Source organism: Cinclus cinclus, chromosome 16 (assembly GCF_963662255.1).
Source record: "Cinclus cinclus chromosome 16, bCinCin1.1, whole genome shotgun sequence".
In the NCBI taxonomy this organism is placed as follows: domain Eukaryota; kingdom Metazoa; phylum Chordata; class Aves; order Passeriformes; family Cinclidae; genus Cinclus; species Cinclus cinclus.
In genome coordinates, this window is record NC_085061.1 from 2380032 (window position 1) to 2395749 (window position 15718).

At 42.5% G+C, this 15718-nt stretch overlaps 1 protein-coding gene across 4 annotated transcripts in view; it reads left to right on the forward strand.

The window, feature by feature from the left end:
* The first annotated feature begins 8426 nt into the window (after window positions 1-8426).
* Window positions 8427-15718, forward strand: part of TOM1L2 (target of myb1 like 2 membrane trafficking protein) — a 32763-nt gene continuing 25471 nt past the window's right edge. For all 4 annotated transcript variants that reach the window (XM_062503323.1, XM_062503324.1, XM_062503322.1 and 1 more), the window contains exons 1-4: window positions 8427-8588; window positions 9520-9598; window positions 11200-11349; window positions 15543-15677. In XM_062503323.1, the coding sequence (XP_062359307.1) occupies window positions 8551-8588; window positions 9520-9598; window positions 11200-11349; window positions 15543-15677 (402 nt within the window). In that variant the 5' untranslated portion in view covers window positions 8427-8550. The remainder of the gene's footprint in view (window positions 8589-9519; window positions 9599-11199; window positions 11350-15542; window positions 15678-15718) is intronic.

The following is a 15718-nucleotide window of genomic DNA, read 5'->3' on the forward strand; positions in this document are numbered from 1 at the left end:
TGCAAGAGTTGTTGTATTTCATTTGTAACACATTTTAATTATCACGTGTGAACACTTGCTTAAAAATCTGGTGTAGCACGCTGCAGCAAAAGAGTAAACCTGTTCTTGTAACTGCCTCCTTGTAGAAATGGGAGATTTTGCCATTTTTTTCCCCTTACTCAGTAGTGTTTTCAGTTTATTTTAAGCATGTGATAATGTGGGCAACTGATTTTAGGTGTAATCTGTAAAAAAATAACACAAATAATTCTAATGTAGGAGCATAATTCTTTCTTCCCCGTAGTTTGTTTGCAGTAAACATATTACAAGTGAGCAGGTGGGAGGGGGACTTTGAAATATATGGGGATGGATTTTTAGAATTTGCAGCTGATGTGGATTAGAAATTCTTAGAACATTTCATCCATGAAAGGCAATTAGTTTTGTTTTATGAATATGAAAAGCACGTAGCTTGTAAGTACTGGAGTGAAGTCCCAAGTGAGTTATTAGAACTTGCTTTACTCATGTAGTACAAAATTGGCCATCAAGAGCTGATAGATTTCAAATATAGCTCACTGACACACTGATCATCCATAACTTTTCATAAAGTAATTTTTTTGGGCTCACCTGTAATTACTGGATGCTGTTGAAGTCCTGAATGGGGCAGATAGTCACAGATCAGGACACCTCCTTACTCTTGATGGTGATTACAGCATGTTGTGCTGCTGGGATATGGGATTGTGATACCTCTCTGCCTGCTTTCCCTACTCTCAGCTGCTCCTTTCTCTGAGATTCATAAGTCAAGGCTGGTAAAATGAATGGAGTCTGCTCTTCTGCTCTTTCTTTTAGCAGTTGGGGTTTTTTGGCATTAGAAAAAATTAATGCAGTCATTGGTTTTGGATTATTGGGGTTGTCTGTGAGTAGTTCTCAGCTACTAATGGGTGCTTGGAAAATTATGATTTTTTGGGGTTTTTTTTGGACAGCCAAAACTGTTAAGAAAGTTGATATTTCTAGTGTTAATCACCAGATGTTATTCATCCAGTATGTCAGTGCTTTAATACCTAAGATTCTTAGTTAAGGAACTGGTAGTCCAAGTTAAGGAATGAGGTAGCCCCCTCCAATCATCCAAATTCCCCAGAGAAACTAAAACAGGATGAAAAGTCTTTGTCAAGTGGTGGGCTACAATCTAAGTTCTGGCTATGGAAATGACTAAATGTTGATAATTTTGTTATAAAACACTGGCTGCTGGACCGTGTTCAAAGGAGGAGGAGATTTGGGTACCCATCTTGATGCACTGACCTGTTTAAACAACACTGTGCTGATAAATTCTCCCACACAGAATCATACAGACACATCACAGCAATCGCAGTTAAATTTAGAAAAGGCAAATCTGAAGGAGACCATTTCATCACCCAGGAGATTTTAATTTATGCTTTCATGCCTCTCATCAAGAGAAGAAAGATGGACACTCAGAGTGGGATGATATTAAACTACTAGAAGTGTTGCCTAATAGATCACAGATGTCTGTGAAGTGGCAAGTCATCATCCCCCTGACACAACAGGACGAGGGGACACTGTCCTGAGATGTGACATGTCATAAAGGATCATTGATTTGTTGCTCCCCTACTGTAAATCAAACATCTCCATTCAAATCCATTAAAATCCATTTATACAGGGTGTAGATTTTAAAAAAGCTTTGACATTTCTGATTGAAGGCTTGGGCGTATCGATTCCTGACGTGAGCAGGTCCCTGTTTGTCAATTGTAAAGTAGCACCATCATCTGAAAATCGTGGGTTGGCAGCGAGGTGGGAATCTAGCCAAGGTCACTGCTAAAAGAGATGAGGAAACGTGCAGTGAAGACTGAATTTTGGGGAAAAGTGCCTCTGAATCATGCAAATGGCTTGATGAGATGGGAGCTGCTTGTGCATGACCTTGCTGTGAAGGACGGCTATTTAGAGTACATGGGTCAACATGTGAGCTCTAATGAGTGTCAGGGCATGGGAGGAAGGTGTTCTTCTGTGCTTCGTTTCTAAAGCTGTGTAGAATGGAGAAGTCAGATGGATTTCACTGTGTTTTAAAGAAGCAGTAGTATCTCTCTGCCATCTGTTTTGGAAGAGAACAGCTCACATACACATGTCATTCAGTGGAGTTTGCTGTCAGCAGCAACAATTTCTGCTGATGGGGGAACTTCAGGGAGAATATTCATAACAAAAGTCTTTATTGTATAGAAACACACCATTCTGCTTGCCATCCAGTTTCCAAATGCTTTTAAGGACTATAACTAAACTACTATTGATGCCTGAGATGAGAAACATCTGACTACAGAAGCTGCCTGGACCAGGTTCTCCTGCCAGGCCTTTTATGTGCAATACAATTGCAGATGGGAAGGTCCAGCTGGTTCTACACCCTGCAAATGTATCAAGACCTTTGAGTTGTGGTAAACTGAGGGAGCCATGCTGATATGCTCCCTTGCCTGCTCTGATATTATTATAAGGCTTTCTGGTTTTGTTTTCCTTTTGTTCAGGTGAAGCTCTGATCTGAGCATGGAAGAAAAGTCTTCTTTGTTGTACAGCTGTTAATATTTGTTTAATATGGATTAATCCATTCACCTTGCTCTGCTTCTGAAACTGCAGTGCAGCTATGCTCAGTTAATCACCTGGAGTTTCCTGCACCTGAGAGGCTGAATTTGTGGGAGATGCTGGGTGATGTTTTTTTTCTGCAGCATATCTAAATCACGAGAATGTTGTAGCATGACTGTGAGTACCATGAAGTCCTTAAAAAGGCACTGTAATTATGTACCATATATTCATGATCACAGGTATGTGTGATCTGCAAAGCAGGTTGGAGGAAGTTTGGCATTTGGGTGGCACCTTCAAAAAGAAGAAAACCTGAAAGTTAATTGGAGAAAATGACAGTTCCCAGTTTACTGCTGTGCCTTCCAACAGCACTGGAGCTAAATACTCATTAGGATTGCACGTGTGCATGTCCACAGTGTCTCGTTATTTTATTTTAACATAGACTCTGCAGCCATTACCAACTATTCATTTATTCAGCCCCAGAAACTTTGGCAAAACAATGAACGGAGGATAAATGATTTGATCCCAAAGAGTTTCAGTGTGAGCATAGCTAAAAACCAAGTGAAAAATCACAGTGGTCATGACAAGTGGATGGCCGGTGCTGCAGCAGTCCAACCCAAATCACATTTGCTGTAGTGCTTTGCCATTCAGATTGAGCCCGTTTGTTCTAGCTGACTGGCTTTTTCCTTGGAAGTGTGAAGCTCAGCATTTTCAGAGCAGTGTGAAATAAGGAACGTAGAAAAAGGACTTGGAGCAGTGAGGTGGCTAATTGAAAAATGCTCTTGGAGCTGTGCACTCTAACAAAGAAGCTGGCAGGGTTTTATGAGTAAGTCACTTCATAGCTGAGTTTTGATCTTGAATTTTGAATGAGTCACATTTATATTTTAATAGGAGCGTTTTGATAAAAAGGAACAATCCTCCTGTTGGTTACCATAATGTCTAAGTGGCCGTGACTGTCTTTTTAGAAGCAAATATAGAGAAATAAGAATAGACTGTTAGGTCCAGGAGTATCCAAGTGTGTTGAGTGTGTGTCTCTGTATCCCAAGTGAGATGCCTTGAACTCAGCAGCTTTGTCAGTGCTGGGGGTCTTTGGTCTTATCTTCCTTTTGCTTGGACAGCTGAAATACATTTCCATATGTTTCTATGGCCTCTGTATGGTCTTTCCCTAGATCTTATTGATGGTGCTGTTAGGGTCACTGATGAGTTATTGAATCCAAGAGAGACAACTGCAACCACAAAATGTAATGGTGCTTTCAAGTGTAAAACAGTTCTATGGGCTACAGCTCAGATGTCATCATCCAGTTCATTTGAGCAATCTTGCTTGGTTTGCATTGTCTTGCAAAATTCTTGCTATTTTCCTGAAAGCCCAGTCTGTAACAGCATTTTGCTTTTACCCTCAGCTGATGTCCCTCACTTCTGAAGTGAGCAGCACTGCATTGGGGGGGGGGGGGGACCAGCAGGATGGAAGCAAAAACCTGCTGTTACTGTGGGTCCTTCTGATCCCTATTATGCAGAGTGAAATATGACATATCTGACTGTTTGATTCACTAATTTCTGTGGTGGAGCACAGCTGGTAGGCAGGTGGACTGTTAAGAGACAAGACAAAGATCTAAGATCTGCAGTCTTATGAACTTGCAAGCAAAAAAGAAAATAGAAAAACAACCACAAACCCCAAGATGCTTTGTGTTATTTGAACACCAGACACTGTTGGAGGGAAGGGGAGAAGTTTGGGCCTGGATCTTTCTGGGTTTTGGATCTCTCTAACACGACGCACTGGTGTGCATGTTTCTTGCATAACTAGAAGGTGATTTTGTGTAATTCATCCCAAACATATGAATTGAGAGTCTCTGAAGCAACATCTGGAGAAGACCCAAGAGAGAAAACTGTGAGTTCTCTGAACACGTAGATCTGTTCATTCATGAGATTCTGATATTCAAACAGAAAAAAGCAGTTGTGCTGTTTCCATTTAATGTTATTTCTAGCAAGTGCCACATTTAACTTTCCCTTTTGCATTTTCTCCCAAGACCATTCTACAGCACCATAAAGACTTATTAGTACTTATAGATGGACTTTTGGATAGATTTTTACCCTGGTCCTGTCATCAGTCAGGCTGGAATAGCTGTTCTCAGTGCTTCCACCATTCAGAATTCCAGTCTCAGCTGTACAAACATGCACATGGAGCAGCAGTGTGGATTGAAGAGAGCAGAGAGGAGCTTCTTGAGGACAGCCAGTGTTGGTGTTTCTCTGTGAGGTCACTTTTGACCTGGTTTCAGGATGGGTGATAGAAGTTCTTCTGTTTTCTTCCTGCATTTAGAAGCTAATTCCTGCCCTGCCCTGTGCAACCTGTTTATTACATGGTGATAGTATGGGAATTTCTGACCTGATTTCCTTGTGGTGACATCTCAGGTCAGAGCAGGTTGATTGGGCAGAGCCTTGGCTGGGGGTGTGTGCACTGAGACTGTACTGGGAACTTTACACTGCTGAACCCTCCAAGTGCTGTAAATTATACAGGATTTCAGTGTGAGCAGGGAAATGCTGATATTGCCATTTGGCAGAGCGTGGATATGCGGCCACAAAAATTGGATCTCAGAGGGAAGGTGTGAATGAAAAAAATAGCACAGTTTTTTTCTCCTTTTCCTCACAGACTACAGATAAGCTGATGCTGTGTGTGCATATGCAGTGCCCAAGGTCTGCTGCGTGTCAGGCATGGAGTGCCAGATTGTCTTTCTTCCCACCAGAACATTTATGCTTTAATTTAGGACACGTGGCAGGAACTGATAGCATCTTGTTTCAGAGAGAGACTTTCTGATAATCTCACTGGTAGTATCATGTCTCTGTGTGAGACACAAACCCAGCATTATCCCAGCCTGAGTCAGGAGCTGTGCAAGGAGCCCTTGTCACCAGGCTGGGAGCTGCCAGCTCTTCTGTGATTCCATTAAACCATACCATAAACTCTTCAGGGCAAACTCCTCCTCATCACCTTCCCTCTTAACATTTCTTACTGCACCCTGGAATCCTTTGGTCACATTCCAGAGTCCGTGTGTGAATGAACTGATGCCATTTCAATGCCTTTTAATGAGCATGAAGGAGGTCAAGGAACTGATTACTCATTCAAAGGGCATTTGCATGATCTGGGTGCCATTCCTTTGCTGTTCTGTGATAGTTCCCAAAATCTGTTTAATCTTGTCAGTCGTATCTGGGTGGTATTTGAGGAGGAGCCTTCCAAAATGTCCATGAAATACTGGACAGGTTATTGAGTATTTTTAATTTACTGCATTTTGGCTATGTTGGGTAGGGATTCTCTTACAGCTGAGTGCAGGCAGAGCTGTTTCATAGAAATCCAGAACTACAACCTGCTGTGTTTTGGTTCTAGAATAGCTCTGTGGACTTTTGATTCGTCACAGCACAATACTGCTCTTCAGGCAAATCCCACCCAAACCTTCTCTGCAGCCAGTGAACTCCTTTGTACAGCTGGGAGAGCACTGCAGCAGCAAATCTGGGTCACACACCCTACAAAGGACACACAACTCCAGATGACAAGTGCTCGTGTGCTCTCTGTTGCTGAAGAAGAGGCTAAAATTAGCTGCTGACTCTTACTTGAATTAAGAATTACCCAAGGGGAAAAGAGCTAATTCTCAAGAAGGCAACTGTTATGTTTTAAACCCACACAGTCTCAGCTGTATATGCAGAAATGCAAAAAGAAAGAGGTAGTAACCAAGTATTTTGGGAGAGAGGGGATTTTGTTTTCCCTGGAGTATCTCAGAAAGGGAACACGATCAAGGTTATTTGGGATCACAGATGAGCATTCCAGTGTTAACCTCTGTACAGTGCTGCAGCAGCATCTCTTCACTCTGCCAGCTCCAAAATATCTCAGTTTTTACCTGTGGAGTGCTGCCATATCCACATATTGTCAAAATAAACCTTAACTCCGTGGGTTTTACAAGAGACCAGCAAGTGAATTGGCTGCCAGCACAGCTTTGTGCAGGATCAGCATTTTCCAAAACCATATATAAAACATGATTATAGCAGATCACCTTCTGTAGCAGATCAGATGTAGTGATTTTTTTTTATATTTCTGAATGTTAGAAGTCTTTTTCTAATGTTAAAATCTTTTCCTAAGTGACAAGGACTATATGGAGGTGAAGGCAGATCACATTCTATAGCAATAAAACCTTATGTAGACTATAAGAACAAAATGCAACTAACAGAAGTGATTCTTACAAGTAGCTTTGCATGAAGATAAATTTCCTGTATCCTAGAAAACATTAAACAGCTCTGCCTGCATTGTAAATGCAGTAAATAAAATATACTCAGTAACCTGTCCAGTATTTATTGGACATTATGGAAGCTGTGCATCTCTCAAGCATAAAGAATTTTCATTGACCAAAGTGAGCTTTACCATTAGGTGGTGACAGCTGAAAAAGATCCAGCTGGGAGATTTTCAGCCTCCATTCCCTCCCCAATGGGTGCCTTGCAGTGCTGCTTCTCAGAATGAGAAGTGAGGTCTGTAACAAATGTTTTCCTGTTCCATAATCTCCTTTTCCATGGTGTCCTCTCCATTCTATTCAGCTCTCTCTTCTGGGATTTTGCATAGCTGTCTGGTTTGTCTCAAACTTCTGTAATTGCTGTCTTGGGTAGAGCTGCTTTAACCACAATTTTGGTGTAGACAAGTCACTGAAGCTTGAATTACCCAGGCACAGTCTTTCTCCAAATAGCGTCCCGTAATTATGGCCTGTGGGCATCTGTATCCTCAGGCACAGTGATGGAAATATTAATAGGAAAAAAACAGTGTTGGTAAACAAAAAGAGATGTGTGAAGTCCTTGGAGCCTGGTCTTTCCAAACAAAATCTGCCTTGTTCTGGGGGACGGATCGGGGTTAGATGGAGACAGAAGAATAGTTGGAGAAGATGGTACTTGTGGTTTTGTTTCTGCTTTGAAATGTTTAGAAGTGGGTTTGCTTACCATCTTTGCCTTCCAGGATCTGTAGAAAAACCCAGACTAATTTAGAGAAGGTCATGCTTGGCTCAAAGGTCCCCTTTTTAGATCTTTCTAGTGACAGGCTGTACATTCAACTTGACATCATTCCTTACTGTGGGTAGCAGATAGTATTTGAATGCTGCAAGTGAGGAGTGTGAAAAAATCCACGGATGTTCCAGGCACTGCTAGAGAGAACTATATTGATTTAGGAGGAAATCCCAAGGAGGAAATAGTTCTTGTCAACTGATCACTACAAGTTATGGTTATGCTACTCTTGCAGACATCTATAAATTAAACTGCCAACAGTTGGCATCTGCCACTGTCACAGTGCTATAGGTCATCCTTCCCCAGGAACTGAGTGATGCCAGAGTGACTTAACCTGCTACACAAATAGTGAGGGAAGATTTGGGAGGAAGGCAGAGCTTGGGAGGTGTGTACAGAGCCCCAGCAAGGAGAGGGACATAGCATGGGACAGGTGTCATGATCTCACAACCTGAACTGTTACGTGCTAAATGTTTTCACATGCTGGTGGGTCTTTTCATGCTGAAATTCCTTGAATTCTGTCCCAGGTTGCTATTTTTCCTCCCTCAATTCATGTAGAGGTATTATCTGCTGAAACGGGGAGGAGGTCATTTTGGTTTGGGGGGATATTTTCCTAGCTCATAACTTGCCAGCAATGCAGCATTTGAAGAGTTAAAATTGGAATTAGCTGACATTTTCCTGCTCTCCCAGGAATGCAGGAGTCTTTGAAGAACAGCCCATCTATGTGGGCTGGAGGGATAATTGATTCTGTCTGGAAACCTCTGTGCTGATCCCTAAAACCAGGATGGAAGGATTGACACTGTTTATTGTTAGCAGGGATTTTTTTTTTTTCTGTCTATTACTGAATAGTTTCAGCTCAGAGTAACTGAAGATGGATTGAGGTATAGACCTAATCAGGAAGATGTGAAAAGATTTATTTTTCTTTACTTTACAGAAAAGGCCACAGATGGCTCTTTACAGAGTGAAGACTGGACACTTAACATGGAGATCTGTGACATTATCAACGAGACAGAAGAAGGGTATGTACTATTTCAGCAGACTTGGAAAGGTCCCTGAACACAATCTCCCTCCAGTTGTACTCAGCATGTGAGGAGGTGCAGTGAGACTGGGGGCAGATGCTCATGGCTTGAATGCAGTTTGCAGATCAGTTGCTTGGTTTTCCTGCTCCTTTGACCTCTCCTGCTCTCAGAAAATACTGCATGATGTGTAGGATTCAGGACAAGAGGAAATGGCCTCAAGTTGTGCCAGGAGAGCAACTTATTTAGATGGTGTATTTGGAAAGAATTCTTCACTGAAGGGGTGGTCAGGCACTGGGGCATGCTGCCTAGGGAAGTGGTGGAACCACCATTCCTGGAAGCATTCAAAAGACACGAAGGTGTGGCGTTTTAGGACCTACTGTAGTGGTGGGCTTAGTGCTGAGTTAATGGCTGGACTCAATGACCTAAGAGGGCCTTTCCAGCCCAAATGATTCTGTGGTACCTCCTGTGGTCAGTCACTGCTTGGGAGGGCTGGCATGAAGAACTTCTTGGAGAGGGTGCCACCTTTTTTTTTCAGCAGGTGTGTGTCTCTTCGCAGTGCCTTTAATTTCAGCTATTTGTGTAGGCAACTTTCCTGGCACGCCTCCTTCAGCACCAGAAAGCTTTGCTGCTTGCAGTCTGCAGAACTGATCACTGCTCTTATTCCCAGGGCTTGTCAGAGTGGCCATCAGTCTTCCCTGCCTAATCAACAGCCTGGATTTTTGGAGACTTGGGGCATTCCTCCAGTCTTGACTTCTGTGATACCTTGTCTCCTCACATACTTCTCCACCACCCTGCTTTGGTTGTAGTCAGATGATCTGAGCCCACATGCTTATGTCCAGCTGGAAATGGCAAAGGATTCATTTTCCCACAGTTTATGGGATGTGAAAAGCCTGTCTGAGCTGTCTGTTAAAATGGTGTGTTTCTCCTTCAGGCCGAAGGATGCCATTCGAGCGCTGAAGAAGAGGCTGAATGGAAACAAAAATTACAGAGAGGTCATGCTGGCACTGACGGTGAGTGGGGGCAGGCTGGAATGCCTCAAAGGGCAGAACCCTTTTGTCATATTCCTCTTCCTGGCGCTCTCTTGAATGTACACACTATTTCCTTTAACAGCCACTGCTCTGCCCTTTTCTTCTCTCCAATTGCCTCCTCACTTCCTTGGGGAGAGCTGCTGGAAGCTTTGCATAGCGGTTTTGTGACTCAATTGATTTCTGCTTCTTTTCATGGCTCTTATTCATCCCAGGTACTGACTGAGGAGAGTTAAAGTGGCTCAAATGGGCCTGTTACTCTTTGAGGTTTTCCCTTCTACCCTCACTTCCCTGTGTCCAACCATTCCTCCACCCCAAGGCAACAGCTGGGGGCATATCTGCAAGTGAGGATGATGAACTTGCCATATTTTCAGCTTCATAAGTAGCTGATACACAATTTCCCTTGTGAATGAATCTCTGTAGGAGACAACGTATTAATTTATGCTGATCTAATTTCACTCAATAAAGTGTAAATTATATTCTGTGCATTTAGGCAGCACTGCTAAGGTGTGGGATAATTTAGCAGTGACCTTTCCTGCTGATGGCTTTAGCTGGACGTTTCCTGGGTAGTGCAGCCCTCCTGAGTGGGGTGCTGGGCTGTCTCTGGCAGTAACTAGATCGAGTTATCCTGCTCTGGGGAGGTGATCTGTATGATTCTTTCACAGAGCTCTTGCTGCATCTCCCTGACGAGGCGTAACCGTACTTTCTGTCTTCTTGCCATTTCCTGTCCTGGATTGTCATTTTGACAGATTACCAAAGTCCAAACCATGAGATTATCCATTGTGCAGGAAAGAGCAAAATCCATCAGCAATGAGCCCGTGTCATCATGGCTGATGAAAGTAGCTGAAGGAGGAGAGTAATTACAGACTCCTCGGTACAGAGTTGCAGTGGTTATTAGGCATGGCTGTAAGGAGAAGTGACGTGTTGGATTTATCTCCATGCTAATCATGTTCTTCAGAGAGAAATCAACAGCTGTTCTTCCATGGCAGTTGAATGGCAAGTGGAAGGTGCCTCCAGCTAGGTTGCAGGGGGAAAATGTGTCAAAGTATAACCTGTCAGAGCATTCACAGGGGAGTGTTTTGAATGAGTGAAGATCATTCACCTGAATTCCCAGCTCTAAAACATGGCTTATAGCTCGGAGCAACTGGGTCCAGCTGTGTTCCAGGCACATCGAAAATGGTGGAGTGGCACAGCACGATAATATCTCACTGTGACAGGATGTCCTCTATCTTACCTGCTCCTGATGTGCTGCTCTGTAACTTGGCTGTTCAGCTGCACCGACTGGAAAGTTCTGCTTTGAAGATGAAGAAACTTTCTATTTCTTTACCTTGAAAACAGGAAAGGTGGATCACAAAAATGCCCAGTGTGTTAACAGTGGGTGAGGTACAGCTGAATGTGTGTGTAGAGAAGAAGTTTTTTGGCAAAATCAGGGAAGAGGAGAAGTAGTAAGATTATAAATAAATATAACCTTCCCTCTATCTTCTCATCCTTCCATCAAAACATTAAAAATAAACTTAAAAATCAGGCGCTGTTGCGTGATTAAGCTTTGCTCCAACAATGAATGTTGGGTTTTTTTGTGTGTGTAGGTGTTGGAGACCTGTGTGAAGAACTGTGGCCATCGTTTCCATGTCTTGGTGGCAAATCGTGACTTCATCGATGGCGTTCTGGTGAAAATCATCTCACCCAAGAACAACCCCCCCACTATAGTACAGGATAAAGTCCTAGCACTGATTCAGGTACACAGCTTGTCTCTGCTTCCATATGTTGCTGCCTGAAATAAGGACTGTCTGCTTCGATGCTACGCATCACTAAACATGTTGTCATCGTTAAAAATGTGGCAAATTTTTTATATATAAACTCAAACAATATATCCAGATGGGTGGGAAAAACCAGACATGTACACACATAGATATTTTATCCAGGGAGAAATGTCTGGATTCTAGTTAGAGAGGTACGACTCTGAAACAGGAGGATTTAATAAAAGGTAAATGGATGCTTTTGCAATTTAACAGTCATATCTAGAAGCTGGAGACTTGCCTTGGCGATGAGCTTGTCATCTGAGGCCAGGAGATTTCAGAGGATTGTGCTTTTGGTGTCAGCTGCAGAACACTTGTCTTTCTGTATCTGTTTCCCTGAGCGGCAAATGGAGCTGTTGCCCTCCATTTGAAAGCATTCTGCATTCTTTTCAAAGATGGTTATAGAAAAGTAAATGACCATATAGGAATTAAAATGGTTTTGGTGTCTTTTTTCTGGTTATTGTGCAGTAAAAGCATGCTGTCAGATCCTTGCCTGCAGTGGGAAGTTCAGACATGGGCCTGTCTGCCACTTCTCCTTCTGTGCAGCACAACAATAAACAGCCGTGTTAATTCCACAAACCATTAGCCACACATGAGGAAACATTGGTGCCTGCCTGGAGGAAATCTGACAATTATAGGAAGCTTTATCACTAAGCTTCCACAGGCTACTGTGTACACTAGAGACTAAAAGACACTGCGTATTTAAAATGATATAAACCTGCTGCAGTGTTCCTTGTGGGGAAGTATTTACAAATGCGCAGCATCATTTGCCAGATATACTTTTGCTTTTTATGGAAAAGCATGCCACTTGGATTTCTGCTGCTTTATTTCTTATTTGGACACAGGGATAGGACATCTTTAGAGCATGACAATGTAAATAAGTGATTTTTGGACAGGAAATAGGTAGGGTGGTGGAATTGGTGGGCATTGTGTCGGGGTCTGCAGGGTCCCTTTATTTCTGGTATATGATTTTATGTTGGTTTTTTTTTTTAAAAAAAGCACAAAATTATTGAAATTATTAAAAGCAATTCTTGTGCATCTGACTGAGCCCTCAGGTTTCTGCCTGCTTTGGTGGGAGAGCAGATGCATGCAGTGACCAGGAGATGAGGTCAAAAACTGTCCCATAAAGATAAACTGGGTGTGTTTTCGTGTTGTTTTAGGGAATGTTTGTTTTGCTGGGCTCTGGGTTTAAATAGATTCCCAGTCATGAATGCAGCTAAGATGGGAGTGTTTGAAACACAATCATAAAGCCACAGTCATTGCCCCAGTGTATTAAACAGAGCTTTATCTGAGGAGACTTAGTGCAGAAGAGCTAGAAGCTTCAATCTAGGTACTAAATGCCTTTTGATATAAAAAGTCTGAAAATTATGAAAGTTGCTTGTGGGTGGGTTCTGTTTGTGTCTCTTTAGCTGGAGGTGGTAGGGGACTTTGTTTTCCAGATTGCCTGGCAAGTTTGGAAAAGCGATTGTAGTCACTCATCCCAGGTGTCCTATGGACACACACCCCCAAAGTACCCTGTGACAGCTTCACTCAGCTTAGGCTGTGCTCTGTAGGACTCCCTGGGGCTGGTGTTAACCCTGTCCCAGAGGGCTGATCTCTGCTCTGCCCCACCAACATTGTATTTATCCCTTTCTAAATCCAATTTCATATTGGGGAATTAATAAGAACAGAAATGAGAGGATTAATAACCCAGACTTGGAAGCATGGAAGAGAGCTGTAGAAATAGCATATGTCTTCAGCCACACAGCTGTGTGTGGACCTTTCCATAAGAAGGGTAGATAAAGCTGCCATCAATTTCTTATCTAGAGACTTGTTTTGAGATGTTGAGCATCTTGTGTCTCACTTTCTCAACCTATTTAGGTTGAATTAGCGTATGTTACATAGACCTTATCCTTCCATCTTCACCTTGCTAGGAGGCCTTGGAAGTATTCCTTGTCACTGTGCCTCTGGTAAGAGCTCACCTGTAACCCAGTGTCCAAACACTGGGATGGTCCCCAGTTTAGGGGCTGAATTTACAATGGTATTTAAGTGACCTGTTTGGGCACACTGAGGATCCAAGTGAGATTTATCCTGAGGTATCTACATTTGATAGTGTGGCCCAAAGTCTTAGAAGCTCTGAATTCAATCTCCCCTCTGTCCTACATGTGTTTGGACAATGGGCAGGTCTCCTAAGCTCTAGTGTAGCTCCTTATACATAAAGCAGAGCTAATATTGCAGCTGCCTAGTTGGACTGTAAGCTGTCTAGGACAGGGATTGTCTTACAATATGTGTAGACAGCGCTTCGGACAATAGTGCCTGTCCTGCTTGTGACCTCTGAGACACACTAATGTAGATAATGCTCCCAGCTCAGGTGAAGAAGAATACAAATGCAAGTGTTTCCTTTCTCCAGGGTAGAGAATTGCAGAAAAGAGAATATTTTTAAAAGGTGGAGTGCAGATGAAGTGAGATCATTTTGCAAAACCCACAGGAAACCAGTGGAAGAGGGGATGTATTAGTAGATCCTCCTGGACAAGCAAGCCTCATTAAAAACTGAGGGAAGAATGCAACATATTTTTACCTTTGAGTTTCTTTCGAGTGATGATTATTAAAATAGAACATCCCTTGCCTAACACTTTACACTTTTGTTTGCAAATGGAGTTGAAGTGCTGAACACCATTTTGTAGAAGCATCATTCAGATGGCTTCTGATGTAAATTAAAAAGGCAGTGATATGGCAAAGGTGGAGTTACTTGTGTAGTCAAAATCTCCATGAGAACTGGGGATGTTTTGGAAGGTCAGTTCCAAGGAAACAATGGCTGTGTGCTGTCAAAGCTGTTTTCTCTGGCTCAAGCAGGGCTGTTTGGACTTGCACTGCATCAGAACAGTTGATGCAGTTAATTTACTCTAAACAAAGCTGAGAAACAAACCCAGGATTGTCTGCTTGCACCTGATAATGGATTGTCTCCTGGGCACGGATGCTAGGAAATGCTCTTTCTTAGAATTGAACAGGATAGGACAGCAAGTTAAAAATTAATATTATTTCTTATCTTACTTTGCTATCTTGGACTTCTGTCCTCTCAAATATAAAAAGTGGTTCAAAGAACTTTTAAAGTAAAAATAGACAAAGAATTAGTGTAAAAGTGATGACTAAGTGAATTAAGTTCAGAGCCCACACGTGTCTCGCAGTAGTTCTGGATCCAGCACATTGATACTCTGTTCCACATGTGTGGAGGTTTGTGGAATGCTTCATTTTTTAATTGAGTCATAATATTTCAGTTTTTCCTTTCTCTAAGTTTTTAATATTTGGCTGATTTCCAAGACAAGTGAAAGGGGTTGAGGCTTTCAGCATTCTGTGCTCCCAGCAGCTTTGTGAGTGCAGGAGGCTGTCTAGCCAAGAGAAGCGCTTAGTGCTCTCACTGAAGGAAAAGCTCAAATATGAATTGAAGTCTTTTTAGGCACCAAAGAATTCATGCATGAGAGACATTATGAATGTTCTGGCTGTGGGAACTTCTCTCTTTTAAACTCATCCTTTGTGCCACACTGGGGTGTCTGGGTGTTGGATATGCTCTGTCAGAACCCAGGCATCATTAGTTCTGCTGCTCAGGGGACTGTCTCTTTCACAAGACAAGAACCTCAGAAAGGACCTTTTTTTAAGTTTAAGTCTGGTCCAAATAAAATACTGAAGACAACTTGATGGCTGTGTTTTTCCTTTGGCAACAAATGAGGATGTTTTGCAAAGTGAATGGAGATTACTTAAGATGATTGTACAGCTTTGGGAATTTTGGTTACATCTGTTGAATATTTCACACAGACCTTTTCTGATGGGTCATTTGCTGTACAATATGCCAGAAAAGATCAGCATCAATCACTGCTGAGGAGAGGAGATGGGAAGAGACTTTCATGTGTGTTCATGGATTTTGATGATGTCAGGGGCTACTCACAGCTTCTCTGCACTGGGCTCCTGTCTATTTTATGTCTGAATAAAACGTTTAGGTGACTGTCTTAATATTTGCAGGACCTTTTAGACCAGGTCTGATGATTCCAGCTTTCCTTTGAAGCTGAAATCCATGAAAGCTTTTACAGTCAGTATCTGAGGTCAGGGTGGGGCTGGAGCTTCATTTAGAAGGTTTATGGATAATCCCTTGTGTTTTCCAGGCTTGGGCTGATGCATTCCGAAGTAGCCCCGATTTAACAGGAGTAGTGCATATTTATGAAGAACTCAAGAGGAAAGGCATCGAGTTCCCCATGGCAGATCTTGATGCTCTGTCTCCAATACACACACCACAGAGGGTAAGCTGCAGCCTTGCAGTTCCAGGGGTGTTTTCCCAGGT